Source organism: Aotus nancymaae, unplaced genomic scaffold, assembly GCF_030222135.1.
Source record: "Aotus nancymaae isolate 86718 unplaced genomic scaffold, 86718_ANA_hifiasm-v0.15.2.pri h1tg000028l, whole genome shotgun sequence".
NCBI classification, from domain to species: domain Eukaryota; kingdom Metazoa; phylum Chordata; class Mammalia; order Primates; family Aotidae; genus Aotus; species Aotus nancymaae.
This window is the reverse complement of record NW_026988441.1, coordinates 5,679,643-5,696,613: the sequence shown is the minus strand read 5'-3', so window position 1 is coordinate 5,696,613 and position 16,971 is coordinate 5,679,643. Positions and strand designations below refer to the sequence as shown.

At 57.6% G+C, this 16,971-nt stretch overlaps 2 protein-coding genes across 4 annotated transcripts; both read left to right on the top strand.

Moving 5' to 3' along the window:
• Positions 1-2,075: 2,075 nt before the first annotated feature.
• PRMT1 (protein arginine methyltransferase 1) lies at positions 2,076-14,612 on the top strand. 3 transcript variants are annotated; one of them, XM_021668626.2, is made up of 11 exons: positions 2,080-2,181; positions 4,419-4,472; positions 5,015-5,116; positions 7,292-7,447; positions 7,589-7,652; positions 10,550-10,692; positions 11,067-11,154; positions 11,235-11,350; positions 12,421-12,571; positions 12,852-12,973; positions 14,331-14,612. In XM_021668626.2, exons 1-11 carry the CDS (start codon positions 2,146-2,148, stop codon positions 14,412-14,414), a joined length of 1,116 nt encoding a protein of 371 aa, XP_021524301.1. In that variant the 5' UTR covers positions 2,080-2,145; the 3' UTR covers positions 14,415-14,612. The 3 variants fall into 3 exon arrangements, with proteins under 3 accessions (XP_021524302.1, XP_021524301.1, XP_021524303.1); XM_021668627.2 differs by lacking the exon at positions 4,419-4,472 and having other exon boundaries at positions 2,076-2,181; XM_021668628.2 differs by lacking the exons at positions 2,080-2,181; positions 4,419-4,472 and adding an exon at positions 4,684-4,784.
• An 80-nt stretch (positions 14,613-14,692) lies between these two features.
• On the top strand, positions 14,693-16,852 carry ADM5 (adrenomedullin 5 (putative)). The gene is given in 4 exon segments (XM_012460907.3): positions 14,693-15,698; positions 15,843-16,002; positions 16,215-16,314; positions 16,317-16,852. Coding segments are annotated over 4 exon segments (756 nt in total). The 5' UTR covers positions 14,693-15,682; the 3' UTR covers positions 16,797-16,852.
• The last annotated feature ends 119 nt before the right edge of the window (positions 16,853-16,971 follow it).

The window sequence follows — 16,971 nt, the reverse complement described above, 5'->3', positions numbered from 1 at the left end:
CCCGCCTCGGCCTCCCAAAGTGCTGGGATTCCAGGCATGAGCCACCGCGCCTGGCCTGGTTTGTCTCCTTTGTAGGCTATATCCCACTTCACAGAGTAATGTTTGTAAATGCATAAAGTGAAATGTACAGGATTACAAACCGAAGCAATTACAGTCCATCCTCAGTATTTGTAGATTCCGTATTTGCAAATTTGCCTCCTTGCTGAAGCATACTGATATCCCCCAAAATGAAGGCAGTGCCTTTGTGGTGTTTTGAAGGGCATGTTTGTGCACAGAGCTGCAAAAATCTGAATACCTGATGTGCACATTTCCAGCTGGGCTCCTCTTGTTTCAGCTAAAATACGGTAAACAAGTGTCCTTTTCTTGGTCTCTTTGGTGCCACGTTTTTCAATTTTTAAAATTAATTATTTTATGAGACAGAATATCGCTCTGTTGCCCAAGCTGGAGTGCAGTGGCATGATCTCGGCTCACTGCAACCTTCGCCTCCTGGATTCAAGCGATTCTCCTGTCTCAGCCTCCCGAGTAGATGGGATTAGAGGCGTGCGCCACCACTCTTGGCTAATTTTTGTATTTTTAATAGAGACAGGGTTTCACTATGTTGCCCAGGTTGGTCTTGAACACCTTCTCTCAAGTCATCCGCTCGCCTGGGCCTTCCAAAGTGCCAGGATTACAGGCGAGAGCCACCGCGCCCGAAGCCTATTGGAAATTTTGAAGTCTCAGGCGTTTGCCAGCGGCACACCAGGGAGTACAGCCTGCGCCGAGACCCAGAGACCAAAGAGCAAGTTCATTTCGGGATTGGAGAAAAGTGTGAGCGGAGGGAAGTAGAGGGATCGGAGAGGAGAGGCAGGATCCACGCATTCGGCCCTTTGCATTCAGCTTCATTCAACTAGGAACATTTTGTGCAGATCAAGGAAAGCTTCCCGGAGGAGGTGGTGTCTAAACTGCGCCCTAATTGACGTTAAGAAGCTGGCCAGACAAAGAGAGGTGGGAGTTCCTGGCAGCGGTAGGGACTTGGCAAAAACCAAGTGTCTTGAGAGGGGTTGATGGGCTTAAAAAACTTGGAATGGGCCTGGTGTGGTGGCTCACGCCTGTAATCCCAGCACTTAGGGAGGCGGAGACGGGTGGATCACGAGGTCAGGAGTTCAAGACAAGCCTGGCCAAGACAGTGAAACCCCGTCTCTACTGAAAATACAAAAATTAGCTGGGCGTGGTGGCACGCCTGTAGTCCCAGCTACTCGGGATGCTGAGGCAGGAGAATCGCTTGAACCTGGGAGACGGAGACAGCAGTGAGCCGAGATCGCGCCACTGCATTTCAGCCTGAGCGACAGAGCAAGAGTCCATCTCAAAAAAACGAAAAACAAAAAACAAACTTGGAATGATTATGTCAAGGGGCTAGGACTTAAGGATTTAATGTGTTGAGGCGGATACCTATTCCTCACTTGCTTAGGGACCCCAGACAGGCCCTTCCTCTCTCTGGGCCTCTCACTGATTCAGTTTTTTTCCCCCAGGTAATGGGCACAAGCCCCCTTTTTCCTCCAGACTCTCGCCAGCCTGGGAAAATCCACCGAGTGGACGAGGAGTGAGAGTTCTTTTGAGCCAATCGCTGGTGCCTGAAACCCCGCCTCCTTCCCTACCCGTGGGCCAATCGTCGTGTTCTCCTTGAGGCTGGCCTCTTGACGAGGGTGGGCCAAAGGCCGCGTGACGTTGCGTCAGGATAAACCAATGGGAGCGACGAGGAGGCGGGTCGTTTTGGTGATTGACAGGCATTTCGAGACGCCCCTTTAGCGCGGGGCTCGCCGGGAAGCTTTGAGGCGGTGCTGGGGCAAAGGGGCGGGCACTCATGTAGACTTTACCCAATCACTAGTCGCGCTTTTTGCAATAGACGGGCAGTTTTCCCCATCCCAGGTCGACTTGAGGGGGCGGGACTCTGGGCTCCAGAGTTGGCAAACCCCTGACCTATGATGGATGTCTTCTCTAGCCAGTTGCTAGACGGTATTCTCAGACGGGCTGCCTCCTTTGCCAATGAAATCTTCCAGCGGGGTCGCGGTAGGCGGGCCCTAGGCCCTGTGGTATAAGGCGGTCCCGGGGGAGTGAGGAGAAAGGGGGGGGTCTTGGCGGCCGGAGGAGGAGTAGGAGCGGGTGAAGATGGCGGCAGCCGAGGCCGCGAACTGCATCATGGAGGTGAGCGCTTGGAGCGCCGCCTTGGGCGGGGGGCGGCTTTGGGTCAGTGTTTCACAGCTCTGTGGTGGGGAAAGGGCTCTAAGTCGGCGACAGGAGGTTAGAGGTCGCCCGCTGCACACGGGGTCACAGCACGCTCCGCATCCGGGGATGTCGTTTTAGGTGGCGGTTCCCTAGCTTTCAAGGGCCTTCACCATCCGGCCTAGCGGAGGGTCTTATCCCCCCTCCCACGTGGAGGAGGGCTGGGGGCGCTTCCGGCCAGGCCCCCACGTGGCCGCGGCGCGGTGGGTGGGGAGGGGGTGTGCCGAGTCCGGTGGCCGGGCGGGCTCCACGTGCGGGACAAAGGCCCCGCCCCCGGCCGGGGAGGGGCGCCCGGGGGGGCGGGGAGGGGGTCCGACCCTCCCTCTGAGGCCACCAGCTCTCCTCCCCGGGGACGCGGGCATACGCCTTGGGGTGGGATCGATCTGGGGCCCTCCACGATGTAGGGAGTCTCTGGGGAGGGGCAGTGCTTTTCAGCCCTTTACAACCTCCTTCCGAGCTCCGGGGACATTTGTTGGGACAGCGGCCCCGGTTTTGTGCGTTCTGGGTTAGGGACTGGAGGAAGACGAAGAATGGGGTCCCCCCGACCGCGTTTTCCGTCTCAGAATTCTCCCCCTAGCCCAGGGCTTTAGGAGTTGGGGGATGGGGCATGCCCCTGTGACCTCCCTCCGGGTGGTGGTGGGGCATCTAGGTGATTTTCCCATTAATAGGCGCCGTGCACCCCCTTGTGGCCATTTCTGGGTGTGTGGGAGGGACATCTTTTTCATGGGGCGTGTTCCGTAGCCCACCTACCGTCGGATTTCTTCCGGGCGGGGGAGGGAGGAGGGTATCTCTGCTGGGAATGAGTTGTGGTGGGAAATACGTAGGCTGAGAGCTTTATCCTCTCCTGGGGCTCTTTATCTCCCCCGGGCCTTTGTGAGGGCGGGAGATGACCCCCCCCAGGGGGTCCTGAACCCCGGGGTCCTGAGGCTGGGTGCCTGAAAGGGTTTCAAGTGAGGTTTGGCTCTCGTGCAGCCACGTGGGGGAGGTTTCCGTCTTGCGTTTCAAGCCTTCTTGGGCTGGGGTTGTCTCGCGGTAGTTTTCAGCGTTATTGAGAAATGGGCCCCCGCGGGAAAACCCCCCAGCACCTTTCTTCTTACAGGCATCCCCACTGGCCTGGGAGAGCTGGGGGGAGGGTGCTTGCAGCCTAGTAGGTCATGGCCTGTGATGTGGCCTTTCTTGGAGACTTGGAAAGTGGTCACATCTGGAAGAGATTTAATCTGATGGGACCTCTGTCCTTCCACCCCTTACCTATGGCACTGGCTGGAGGGGCAGGTCAACTCTCAGCTGTCAGGATGCAGCTCTCAGGGTTCACTGCTATGACTCCCCACCCCCTTGGCAGTCTCCTGCACCAGGGCTCTAAGGGTGGAGGAAATATCTTCCCCAGGGGTGGCCTCAGGCTTGGCCGCACCTGAGGATCTTCAGGGCCCAGGATGAGTGTCTGAATGGAGGCGATGGGCTGACTCCCCAAGCCACTTTCTGGAGTCCTCTCATTCTTAGAGGGTCCAGGAGCTGCCCATCATCCCTGGGACTCCACCTTCCAGGGCAGAGGATTATAAGGGAGGGGGTTGGTTCCCGCTGGTTTTGTTTGGGGGCTCCTGAGCCCAAGGCAGGAGCTGGGGACTGGGATACTAGCTCTGGGGGAGTGCCTGTGGGCCACGCCTCTTTTCTGGAATCCTCTCAGACAAGAGACTGGTTTGCAGAGGTGGCAGATGCCCTGTGGGCATAGCCTGCCATCCCCGCTCCCTGCTATTCATGGCACCCTAGGATAGGGGTGTGTGTGTCAGGAAGTGTCACCTAATCTGGGGGAGATTATGTGATGAGAGGGAGCGACAGCTGGTGGTGGCCGGTGCCAATTTCCCTGGCCTGGATGGGGGAGGTGTGTGGTCAGCTGCCTGGCCAGAGAGGAGCAACGTGGGGGCGGGCCACCATCTCTCCAGCCACAGCTGGGGTCGGAGACCCCCTTTCTTCTCTCCCCTCACTTTTCCCACCCCTTCTTAAACACCCCAACTCATTACTTGCCCCCTTTGCCACCGCTCCCCACAAAGAAGAATTGCTGGAAACCCACCCACCCCACCTCCCGCCAGAGCCCAGGTCCCGCCGCCCAGCCCCCTGCAGCCACTCCTGGTAGCTAATCCTTTTTCCCTGTTACTCTCTCCTAGAATTTTGTAGCCACCTTGGCTAATGGGATGAGCCTCCAGCCGCCTCTTGAAGAAGTAAATATCCTTTTGTGAGACCCCTCCCCACCCCGACCTCCACATCAGTGTATCTTGCCACACACTAGCCCTTTCTCGAGGTCTAATCAAACCCCTCTTGCTTCAGACCAGTCGATCCCAGGCCCCCAGACACTTAGTAGCAACCCCTCCAGGTTCACGGCCCCGCTGGCCTCCCCCAGTATCACGGCTACTTCCTTAACTCCACCTCCAGCCCCCCTTTGCCCTTCCCTGTGTCTGCCCCCCGTTTTCCTTCCCCTCCCCTCCCCAGCTGTGGGCTGAGCTAGAGACGGGGGCAGAGAGACTGGAGATATGGTAGGCGTGGCTGAGGTATTGGGGTGCTCCCCTGGATGGTGCTCTGGGGGGGTCGTGGAAGTGGAAAATGGGGCTGTTAGGTTTTGGGGTTCCTGGGGGGCTGTAGGGTTGTCATGGTATGATTTTGGGGAGTTCTATACTATTCTTCAGGGAAAAATAGGGACCTGGAGGTTTAAGAGGCCGTGGGGAGCCCCCAGATCTGACCCACGCTCCCATCGGCCCCCTCCCAGGTGTCCTGTGGCCAGCCCGAAAGCAGCGAGAAGCCCAATGCTGAGGACATGACGTCCAAAGATTACTACTTTGATTCCTACGCCCACTTCGGCATCCACGAGGTGAGTGGGGTCAGTCCCCAAGGCCCCAATCTCAAGGGGGTTAAATGGGGGGGGCATGGATCCTGTGTCCCCACGCATGCGCACTGCTTCCCTGGCAGCAGGCCACCCCTCTGCCCCTTTGCTGCGCACCCCCCAGGGTCGCCTCGCCAAGCCGTTGCCTTGGAGACCGAGGTTAGCCTGAAGCTCTGCAGGGGCCCCTTGCTGAAGGCTGGGGTGCCTCGCTGAATGCGCATGCCTGCCTGGGGCCTTAGCCAGAGGTCAGGCAGGGCCCGCTGGTCTCTGCCGCCCTCTAGTGACCGGCGGTAGGACTGCGCCCCGGCTGCTCCCGGCTGACAGCTTCTGCACCCTTGAGATCTAACTGAACACACTGAGACCGCAGAACGCAGCTGGGGTGGCATTCTAAGGAATTTTCTTTTCTCCTGAGGCCTTCTTCATAATATTGTGGCAAAATATGCATAAAATTGCCATTTAAAAAAAATTTTTTTTTTTTTTTTTTTTTTTTTTGAGACGGAATTTCGCTCGTTACCCAGGCTGGAGTGCAATGGCGTGATCTCGGCTCACCGCAACCTCCGCCTCCTGGGTTCAGAAAATTTTTTTTTTTTTAAGACGGGGTTTCACCATGTTGGTGAGGCTGTTCTTGAACTCCTGACCTCAGGTGATCCGCTCGACTTGGCCTCCAAAGTGTTTGGATTACAGGCATGAGCCACCACACCCCGCTGCCATTTTTTAATTTTTAGAGACAGAGTCTCGCTCTGTCGCCCATGGTAGAATGCACATTACTGCAATCACAGCACACTGCAGCCTCGACTTCCCACCTCAGGAGATGCCCCCACCTGAGCCTCTGGAGTAGCTGTGACCACAGTGGTGTGCCACCACGCCCAGCTGATTTTCTTATTTTTCTGTAGAGATATTCCTGCCTTGTTGCCCAGGCTGGTCTGAAACTCTTGGGGCCACGTGATCCTCCTGCTTTGGCCTCCTGAGGTGCTGGGATTACAGGCGTGAGCCGTCGCGCCTGGCCTGAGGACTTTTAAATCCAGGGTTCACTAGTTCTTAGGTAGCAGTGGTGAATTCTGGCTAAGATGGGAGTTTAGTCCATCTAATCTGATTTCTGTTTATTTATTTATGGGGTTTTGTTTTTTTGTTTTTTGAGATGGAGTCTCACTCTGTCATCCAAATTGGAGTCCAGTGACTCGACCTCGGCTCACTGCAAACTTTACCTACTGAGTTCAAGCGATTCTCCTGCCTCAGCCTCCCCAGTAGCTGGGATTACAGGCACCCGCCATCATGCCTGTATTTGTAAAAATACAAATTTTTTTGTATTTTTAGTAGAGGAGGGGTTTCTCCATGTTGGCCAGACTGGCCTCGAACCCCTGACTACAGGCGAGAGCCACTGCGCCCAGCCTATTTATTTATTTTTGAGACGAAGTCTCACTCTGTCACCGAGACTGGAATGCAGTGGCCGATCTTGGCTCACTGCAACCTCTGCCTCCTGGGTTCAAGCGATTCTCCTGCCTCAGCCTCCCGAGTACCTGGGACTACAGGCGCCTACCACCATGCCTGGCTAATTTTTGTATTTTTAGTAGAGACCAGGTTTCATCATATTGGCCAGGCTGGTCTCGAATTCCTGACCGTGTGATCTGCCCGCCTTGGCCTCCCAAAGTGCTGGGATTACAGGCACCAAGTCCTGAGCCACCTCATCAGGCCCTAATCTGATTAGAGGAAACTGGCTAGGCACAGTGGCACATGCCTGTTATCCCAGCACTTTGGAAGACCCAGGTGGGTGGATTACCCGAGGTCAGGAGTTCGAGACCAGCCAGGGCAACATGTTGAAACCCCGTCTCTACTAAAAACACAAAAATTAGCTGGGCATGGTGGCACATGCCTATAATCTCAGCTACCCAGGAGGCTGAGGCAGGAGGATCAGTTGAACCCTGGAGGCGGAGGTTGCAGTGAGCTGAGATCGCAGCATTGTACTCCAACCTGGGCAATGGAGCGAGACTTCGTCTCAAAATATAAATAAATAAAAATAAATACATGATTAAGTAAAAAAGGGAAACTGAGATGCATGGCAGGAAGTGAGAGGGCCAAGCTCTGGCCCTCCGAGCTGTGAGGGCACCGTGTTCTCCAGCTGGGAACGCGGGGCCCTCACGGCGTCTCTGTGCCGTTCTTCTCCAGGAGATGCTGAAGGATGAGGTGCGCACCCTCACCTACCGCAACTCCATGTTTCACAATCGGCACCTCTTCAAGGACAAAGTGGTGCTGGACGTGGGCTCGGGCACTGGTATCCTCTGCATGTTCGCCGCCAAGGCCGGGGCCCGCAAGGTCATCGGGGTGAGTCTCCAGGGCGGCCGGACGGGGCCAGGCCTAGGGGAGGGAGGGGGGCCCATTGGGGCTCAGGGATTGGATGGAGGGGGTGGGGGATGGGCGATGGGACTGAGGGGATCTCACCTGCCCTTCTTTCTGGGTCCTCAGATCGAGTGTTCCAGTATCTCTGATTATGCGGTGAAGATCGTCAAAGCCAACAAGTTAGACCACGGTGAGCTCAGAAAGAGGATGGGTTTTCGGGAGTGGAGGGGGTGATGCCCGCTTCCCCAGGGCCCTCCAAGGAGCACTGGGGTCTATGGAAGGCCACAGATTCAGCAGCTCCTCTCCCATGGGCTTCTGGGCTGCCGGCAGCCTGAGGGTCAGAGTGTCGAAGTCGCAAGCTTAGCGCCTCAGTCTTAAAATTAGGGCAAGAAGCACTCTCTAGTCTCTTGAGTGAGTCATAGAGTCACGTGGTTGGTTGCTGAGGGCCCACAGTGAGAAGCCGCCCCTGTTTCCCAGCCGCCCTCCTCTGAGTTTAACCAACACTAACTTCAGAGAAGTCTGGACCTACAAGCACACACTTAAGTAAATACGTTTACATTCGCGTGCATCATTTTCATGCCTGTAGCGTTTCCTGCCAGGCTCGTGCCCTTGGCTTCTTTCACCTGCTTTCCCGGATGTTGAGGCATCCACTCTTCCACGACCACCATCATAGGTACATTCTCAGCCTTTTTTTTTTTTTTTTTCTGAGACAGAGTTTTGCTCTTGTTGTCCAGGCTGGAGTGCAATGGCGTGATCTCGGCTCACTGCAACCTCCACCTCCCGGGTTCAAGTGATTCTCCTGCTTCAGCCTTCCAAGTAGCTGGGATTACGGGCGCACGCCACCACGCCTGGCTAATTTTGCATTTTTTTTTTTTTTTTTTTTGAGACGGAGTCTCGCTCTTGTTACCCAGGCTGGAGTGCAATGGCGCGATCTCGGCTCACCGCAACCTCCGCCTCCTGGGTTCAGGCAATTCTCCTGCCTCAGCCTCCTGAGTAGCTGGGATTACAGGCACGCGCCACCGTGCCCAGCTAATTTTTTTGTATTAGTAGAGACGGGGTTTCACAATGTTGACCAGGATGGTCTCGATCTCGACCTCGTGATCCACCCGCCTCAGCCTCCCAAAGTGCTGGGATTACAGGCTTGAGCCACCGCGCCCGGCCTAATTTTGCATTTTTAGTAGAGACCGGGTTTCTCCATGTTGGCCAGGCTAGTCTCTATCTCCTGACCTCAAATGATCCACCTGCCTCTGCCTCCTACAGTGCTGGGATTATAGGCGTGAGCCACCGCGGTGGCCCATCTCCCAGCCTTTTAAACCAGTCGTCTGTTGATGGGTGTTTAAGCTGCTCTGAGATTTTCTTTTCCTTTTCTGGGGGGAGGGAACGAGGCTGGAGTGCAGTGGTGCAGTCACTGCTCACTGCAACCTCCGTGTCCTGAGCTCAGGTCATCCTCCCACCTCAGCCTTCTGAGTTGCTGGGTCTACAGCCACACGCCACCACACCCGGCTAACTTTTTGTTTTAAATAGAGGTGGGGTTTCACCATGTTGCCCAGGTGAACCTCTGGGCTCAAGCGATCCTCACGCCTTGGCCTTCTAAAGTGTTGGGATTACGGCATGAGCCGCTGTGCCCAGCCTGCTCTGAGACTTTGATCCCCTGCACATCATGTCATTTCATACACAAACTAGTATATTTGTGAGGTCAGTTTATGAAAGGCGATTGCTGGGGTCAAAAGGTTAGTTAGTGGCCGAGCATGATGGCTCATGCCTCTCACCCCTGCACTTCGGGAGGTTGAGGCTGGAGGACTGGCAGAGCCCAGGAGTTTGCGACCAGTCTGGGTGAGAGTGAAATATGAGTTAGTGAGTTTGGTAGGTCTTGTCAAATTGCCTTTAAGTGCCCCCCAGCTAGGTTGGTGGGGGTCAGGGAACTCGGGAGTGTGGTGGATTTCCCTTTAGGAACTGAAGTGATTTTTTTTTTTTGAAATGGAGTTTTTGCTCTTTCATTCATGTGTTAGCATGTGTCAGCACTTCATTCCTTCTTCTCTGAGTTTCTTTATTTCCTGCTCTGCCTTTTCTTTCCTTTTTTTTTTTTTTTTTTTTTTTTAAGATGGAATTTCACTCTTATTGCCCAGGTTGGAGTTCAGTGGCGCGATCTCAGCTCACTGCAACCTCTGCCTCCCGGCTTCAGGTGATTCTCCTGCCTCAGTCCTGGAGTAGCTGGGATTACAGGCACCTGCCACCACACCTGGTTAAAATATTTTTTTTCCGTAGAGACGGGGTTTCACCTTTTTGGCCAGGCTGGTCTTGAACTCCGACCTCAGGTGATCCACCCACCTTGGGCTTCCAAAGTGCTGGGATTACAGGCGAGAGCCACCGGCGCCATCCTTAAGTGATTTTTAAAAAGAGATTATCATAATGATCGCCCAAATCCGTCTGAAGCCAGTTCCCACTGTAATGGCATTTTCCTGGTAAATGCATCTGCGAGCATCTTATCTAATAGATGATGCTGTTTTGAGAACATAACCATGCTGTTACTTCTTATCTCAAGCCCACCCAGTTGAAAACAAAATCGTAACATCGCCTGATACCCAGCTCACATAAAATTTCTGCTCCTGCCTCAAAAATGTCCAGAGCGACGTGTGAATTTTAAAACAGAGTTAAGAGGGTTTGTGGCGGCCAGGCGAGGTGGCTCACGCCTGTAATCCCAGCACTTTGGGAGGCTGAGGGAGGCAGATCACGAGGTCAGGAGTTCGAGACCATCCTGGCCAACATGGTAAAATCCCATCTCTACAGAAAAATACAAATAAAATTAGCTGGGTGTGGTGGCGCACGCCTGTAGTACCAGCTACTCAGGAGGCTGAGGCAGCGTAGTCTCTTGAACCCGGGGGGTGAAGGATACTGTGAACCGAGATGGGCCACTGCACTACAGCCTGGGCGACAGAAAGACTCCATCTCAAAAAAAAAAAAAAGATGGTTTGTGGCTTCCGCTCACTGAGTTCTCTGAACCCAGTGGGGTCCCCAGGCCCTAGCCCCTGGGGGAGGTAAGGGGCAGGCCTCCTGGGGACTGACGTGGCCGCCTTTGTCTGCCTGCAGTGGTGACCATCATCAAGGGGAAGGTGGAGGAGGTGGAGCTCCCGGTAGAGAAGGTGGACATCATCATCAGCGAGTGGATGGGCTACTGCCTCTTCTACGAGTCCATGCTCAACACCGTGCTCTACGCCAGAGACAAGTGGCTGGTGAGGCCCCCAGCGGGACGGGCGCAGCTCGCGGGGGCTGGGGTCCAGGCAGAAGACGGGACTACTGTGGGGGCTGGCTGCCAGGTGTGACAGGCCCGGAGCTAGACGGTGGCAGGGAGATGGTGCGACTCTGCTTTTCCTCTCAGAGCAGCCAGGGAGGGTCTGAGGATCCCCAGAGCCTCTGAGGGACAGGAGCTGACTGAGATGTGCCTGAGAGTCCTCTGGCGGCCGGCCATGTGGGAAATAGACCAGGGGGTGTGGGGGTGAGTGCAGCTGCATCGTGAAGGTGGCTGAGACCAGGGCAGGAGGCCACGTCTCGAGGCAAAACTAGGGGCAGTGTTGCCAGGCCCCACCCTCACCCTGCCCCTCTGCAGGCGCCCGATGGCCTCATCTTCCCAGACCGAGCTACGCTGTACGTGACGGCCATCGAGGACCGGCAGTACAAAGACTACAAGATCCACTGTGAGTGTGCGCCCGGGAGCTGGCGGGCGGGGCCGTGGGCGGGCTGCTGCGGGCTCACCCCTCCCTGCCTGCCTCCCTAGGGTGGGAGAACGTGTATGGCTTCGACATGTCTTGCATCAAAGATGTGGCCATCAAGGAGCCCCTAGTGGACGTGGTGGACCCAAAACAGCTGGTCACCAACGCCTGCCTCATAAAGGTGAGGGAGTGGGCGTGCCAGGTGCCCCCTACATTGAAACCAAAGAGAGGCCGTCACCTGGCCCTGGCGCAGGGCTTTGGGGCCCAGAGCGTTGACCTGAGGTCTCAGAGCCTGAGCTGCCAGCCAGAGGGGTGCTAGAGGCCCAGAAAAGTCACTTCATCCTTTAAATATCTTGGTGAGCGCTGCTGTGGGAGAGCCAGGCTTGGCACTTGGCGTCCGGCAGTGAGGCAGGCTGGCCCTGCCTCCTCCAAAGCCGGCAGCTAAAGCCCGATGAGACCTGTGCATGGGAAGGCAGGATGCCAGAGCGATGAGCGGGTGCACATGCACATGGGCCACTGCAGAGGAGCCCGGGGGGGGGACAGGCAGGCCTTGAGATGCGCCTGTGGTCCCGGCTGGGCAGGAGGATCGCTTGGGCCTGAGAGTTCGAGGCTGCAGTGAGCTGTGATCGCGTCACCACTCCAGCCTGGGTCACAGTGTTTTCTTTTTTACTTTTTTTACTTCTGAGACCTGGCGACAGCGAGTGTTTGTTGAGCTGGGACGTTTGAGCTCGGTGAAGCTGGGTGGCTGGCTGGGGGTTCCTGTCCGGGAGGAGGGAGCTGTTAAGTGGGGGAGGAGAGGAGACTGGAGGGGCAGGGACCCCACTGGGGCCACCCTCCTGAGAGCCGGGGAGCTGGCGCAGGGTTTGAGGCCGGCGCTTGGGTTGCCATTTGAAGTCACCACCTTGGTGGACTTGTCAAGGGGTTGGGGAGAGGGCAGAGTTGGGGACCTGCATTCCAGGAGGTCTGGCGGTGGGGTCAGGGCTGAGGGGGCTCTGGACAGAGGTAGGGTAGAGTGCCAGGTTTGGATATGGGAGAGAAGGGAGCAAGGAATCCGGGCTTGAACCCAGCGGTTTGTTGGGAGCCGGACAGGCAGGATGAGGAATGAATGAGGAGCCAAGGCTGGGCGCCGGTGAGGGAGGGCCAGCAGGAAGGGGACAGCAGGGTCACAGGCCATCGGGGAGCTGAGGGAGGGAGGAGGGCATGACGCGGGCTGGGGACACATCCTGGAGCTCGCTGTCTCCTGTCCTGCAGGAGGTGGACATCTACACTGTCAAGGTGGAAGACCTGACCTTCACTTCCCCGTTCTGCCTGCAAGTGAAGCGGAATGACTACGTGCACGCCCTGGTGGCCTACTTCAACATCGAGTTCACACGCTGTCACAAGAGGACCGGCTTCTCCACCAGTGAGGCGGGGCGGGCAGGGGAGCGGGGGACACAAACGGGCAGAGAGCCATGGGGACGCGCGTGTTCCAGCACAAACTCTGCCATGTAGCTGTCACGTGGCCTTGGGCCTCAGTTTCCCTGTCCACAGAAGGCTGACACAGTCCATCTCCAAACCTCAGTGAGGGGGAAGTGACTCGTGAATAGCTGTCATGGGGGTGGGCGTTCCAGCAGAGGGAACGGGAGGCCAAGGCTGGGGTGGGGCCAGCAGGCTGAGGCTGGCTGACACGGCCACGCCCGCAGGCCCGGAGTCCCCGTACACGCACTGGAAGCAGACGGTGTTCTACATGGAGGACTACCTGACCGTGAAGACGGGTGAGGAGATCTTCGGCACCATCGGCATGCGGCCCAACGCCAAGAACAATGTGAGGCTCCCGGGCAGGGCCAGGGAGGGCGGGGGATGGGGGCGGATGGGGGCAGATGGGGGCAGATTGGGGTGGGGGAGTGGGTGTCTCTGCCTGTTCCCAGGTCCCTGAGCCCCTCAGCCCGCCTGTCTACACAGCAGGATTTCTTAAGCATTTACTGGAAGCTGGGCCTGGGAACCCAGACCAAACCCTTGCCCTCGTGGTGCTTCCACTTTAGACAGGGCGATCAGTGATACGGAGCCGCCAGTCAGAGGTGGCCTCTGTCAGGCTGGGAGCAGGGCAGACAGGTGTTGGCGTGGGTGGGCTTCAGGGTAAGAGGCGGTCCCCAGTAGAGCGCACGGGGTGTCCTTGCCCAGCGTGAGGCCTGAGGAAAAAGGCAGCTTTTTGGTTTCTTTTCCGATCTCCTTTCTTTTTCCTCCTGAGTGCCTGGCAGGAGCTGCCATCACCTAAGACCAAGGGGCTTTCGGGAGAGTGGGTCTAGGCAGAGATCCGGTGTGGCAGGTCTGAGCAGGCAGGAGGACGGAGGGTCTGGAGCCTGGAGTCTCAGGGAGCGGTCTGGGCTAGAAGTGTGGGTCCCGGCCCATGGGTGTGAGGCCAGGTGGCACTCAGGGCAGTCACAGAGTGTGGATCCCAGGACGCTCCTGAGCCCATGAGCAATTCTCAACTAGGTGGGTTCCCTGCCCCGCACAGAGAATGTTTGTTACCATCTGTAGACACTTGTGGTTGTCACTTGGGAGAAGGGCTGCTCCCGGCATCTGGTGAGTAGGGACGGAGAGGGCGGTAAACGTTCTACATCCACACGACTGCCCCCTACAAAGACTCATGCGGCCCCCAAGGGACCGTGGTGCTAGCTGGGAAAGACACCGGAGAGGGAGGAGGCGGCCTCCGGACCATCGGCGACAGGTCGTCTTCACATGCTGGAGGGTATGGGGGGTCTCCAGGAGGGCTGGGAGTAGAGGAGTGGAGACAGCAGGCTGGACTGTTTCGTTTCACCGTAATGTTTGCCTGAGGAGGAAGTGGGCTTGGGAAAGGTTTTCTTTTTTATGAAAGAAGCAATCACTCCATTGCTGATGGGAATTGTCTTGATGGGGAAACCCAAAGGCAAGGGACAGCAGCCGGGCTCTGTGTGGAGTGAGCCTAGCGGGCTTGAGGGCGCCCACGTGGAGCTGTCGCTTGCCAGGGTCAGGCGGCAAGCGCTGCTTGGGCGGGACCAGCAGTTGGGGTCTGCAGCGTGGAGATGGGCAGGAAGCCGGAGCCCGGCTGGGTCTCGGGGAGGGCGCGTCGTCACGTGTCCTGTCTGCAGCCCCTGCCGCCACCTCCTGACGGGGTTCCGCCCTCACGCCCCCCTCTCCCACAGCGGGACCTGGACTTCACCATCGACTTGGACTTCAAGGGCCAGCTGTGCGAGCTGTCCTGCTCCACCGACTACCGGATGCGCTGAGGCCTGGCTCTCCCCGCCCTGCACGGGCCCAGGGGCTGAGCGTTCCTAGGCGGCTTTGGGGCTCTCCTTTCCTCTCCCTCCCGAAGAAGAGGGTTTTAGGGGCTGGGCCGGGGGGATGGGGAGGGCACATTGTGACTGTGTTTTTCATAACTTATGTTTTTATATGGTTGCATTTACTCCAATAAATCCTCAGCTGGGGTCTGGCTCTGCTTCCTGGGGGCAAAGCGGGTTGGGGTTCCCTTTGCAGGTGCTGAGGTGCCAGCCTGAGCAGTGGGGGCCCGGCCTTGGCGCCTGCCACTGTCTATTCTGTGGATCTGCGTCTCCCCTCCCCCATCTCTAGGCCTCTTGCTCCCCTTCCTTGGTCCCCTCTTGGGGTCCCTGCCCTCCACAGCTCTCTCTCAGGGTCTTCAACTCTTTCATCCCCCTCCTGGGGCTGCATCCCCCCCGCCTGCGGTGCCCCTGAGCCTCCTGCCTGGTGGGGGATGGGGGTGGCTTTCCAGCACAGCTGCCCCTCAAGTTTCCCAGAACAGCCTGTCCACCTCCCCTCAGCACTCACATTGTTCCTGTTTGGGACCCTCCAGGGCCAGCTGGGGCTGACTGTGCTCCGCCCTCTGCAGCCAGGGACACTGAGTGGGCTGGAGGTGTCTGCTGGGAAGGACAGAATTCCTCCTAGCTGTGTGGCCCTGCTTCCTGCCCTTAAGAATGGCTTGGGGCTTAGGACTGGGGAGTTGGAGTCACAGATGTAAGGTGGCGGGGCCTGCCCATCCTCCAGAGGCAAAGACGAGGCCTCTCTCCTGCAGCCATGGTGTCTGCGCCCACCCTTCCACTCTCGGGGGCTGGCCACGGGATCCTGGGTCCCCCACAACACTGCACACGACCTGGTTGACCCAGGACCCCCTCCATGTTGACAGTCCTGGCTACACCTGATTCAGTGCAACTGCAGCCCTCAGCCTTTCCTCTCCAGAGGGCGCTGGCTCTGCTAGCGCGCTGGGGGTCTCCCCTGCTCCACACCATCCGGGGGCGGCATCTGCACTCACCCTGCATTGCCTGCCCCATGAGGTTCCAGGGTCTACTGTCTACTAAACGGCTTCCTGACGGGGTGAGAGTGAGGTTGCATCTACACGTGGAGCTGGCGCTTCCCCGCCCTCACCCCTTTTCGTGGAAGCCAGCTGCTTAGCTACCTGCGGGTGTCGTCGGCCCCACCTTATTTCCCAGGCTTTAAAGGCAGCAAGTCTCCACAGGCCTCCCAGGGCATAGACAGCTCTGGTATGACCCGCACACCCGGTGAGGGCCCCTGGGCTGCAGTGTGGGAGGCAGGGACCTGGGTTCAAATCCTGCCCCTCTGGCGTGGGACAGGCTCTTCTCAGATTTTTGGCCTCAGTATTCCCCGCCTGAGAAGCGGGGACCAGCCCAGTTTCCTTGCTCTAGAGCTGCACAGAGACGATCAGCCAGCACGGGAGCGGGGTGGGGTGGCTGCAACTCCAGACCACAGGTCCTGCCCCGCCTTGCCCATGATGACTGCCCACATCCTCCTCCTGCTGTTGCTCCTCGCCTTCTCTGCCCAAGGGGACCCGGACTCTGCGGCCAGGTGAGAAAGGCCGGTGGCAGTCGGACAGGGCGGGAGGGAGACCGCAAAGTGCTTGCGCACCCTCCCGGCCATGGTTTTCCTCCTCTGTGGAATGGGCAGGTGATCTGTAAGCACGCCTCGCTGGTCTTGGAGTGCTAGGTGCCCATCTCCACCACCATGCCCCATCTCTCGATTCAGTTTGAACCCTGTCTTCTCCCACACTCCCTCTCCAGGCGAGGCCAGCACCAGGACGCCCTCCAGCACCGTGAGCACCTCTGGTCCCTGGGCGTACGCCAGACTCACCGCCTGCTGGAGATCATACACTGGATTCGCTCTGCCTCCACCAAGGAGCCCTCGGGAAAGTCCAGCCGCGAGCCCCAGGACCCCTACAGCTATGGGCGCCGGCGGCGGTGGCGCAAGGCAGAAGCCCGGCCCAGCTCCCAGGACTCTGGCTTGCAGCGAGGGGGCCAGCACTGTGCCCAGCTCGTTGGGTGACCTCAGGCACAGCTGGTCACCGCCCCGGCTTCAGTTTGCCTGTCTGTATATAGGCACTTCTACCCCACGTTTCTTCTCTCCTAATTCCAGCCCCTGAGACCGTCTTCCCCAGCCCCTCCCCAGGCTGTGACTGGGTTGGACCCAGGAGCACAAGGACCAGGCTGGATTACGAACACTGTCGACCAGAGCTGAATAAACAAGCATTCCGCGTTTCAGTCCCTGCTTCTCTGTACCTATTTCGGCCACTCAGTCGGGGCTGGGTCTCTAATACACCCTTCTCTATTTTCTATGCTGCTTCTCACTCACGTAAGTCCCACTGACTGTCTAACTTGAATCCAATCCACTGTAGTGCCTCCTTTTTTTATTTTTTCTTTTTTTGCGGTGAAGTCTCTCTGTTGCCCAGGCTGGCATGCAATGGGAAGATCTTGGCTCACCACAACCTCCGCCTCCCGGGTTCCAGCGATTCTCTTGCCTCAGCCTCCTGAGTAGCTGGGA

Bases quoted from the DNA above. Each gene is read 5' to 3' on its own strand.
- PRMT1 (XM_021668626.2), top strand. From the start codon at position 2,146: ATGGCGGCAGCCGAGGCCGCGAACTGCATCATGGAG. The intron at 7,653-10,549 runs GTGAGCTCAGAA...GTCTGCCTGCAG, and splicing joins AGCCAACAAGTTAGACCACG to TGGTGACCATCATCAAGGGG. The intron at 10,693-11,066 runs GTGAGGCCCCCA...GCCCCTCTGCAG, and splicing joins ACGCCAGAGACAAGTGGCTG to GCGCCCGATGGCCTCATCTT.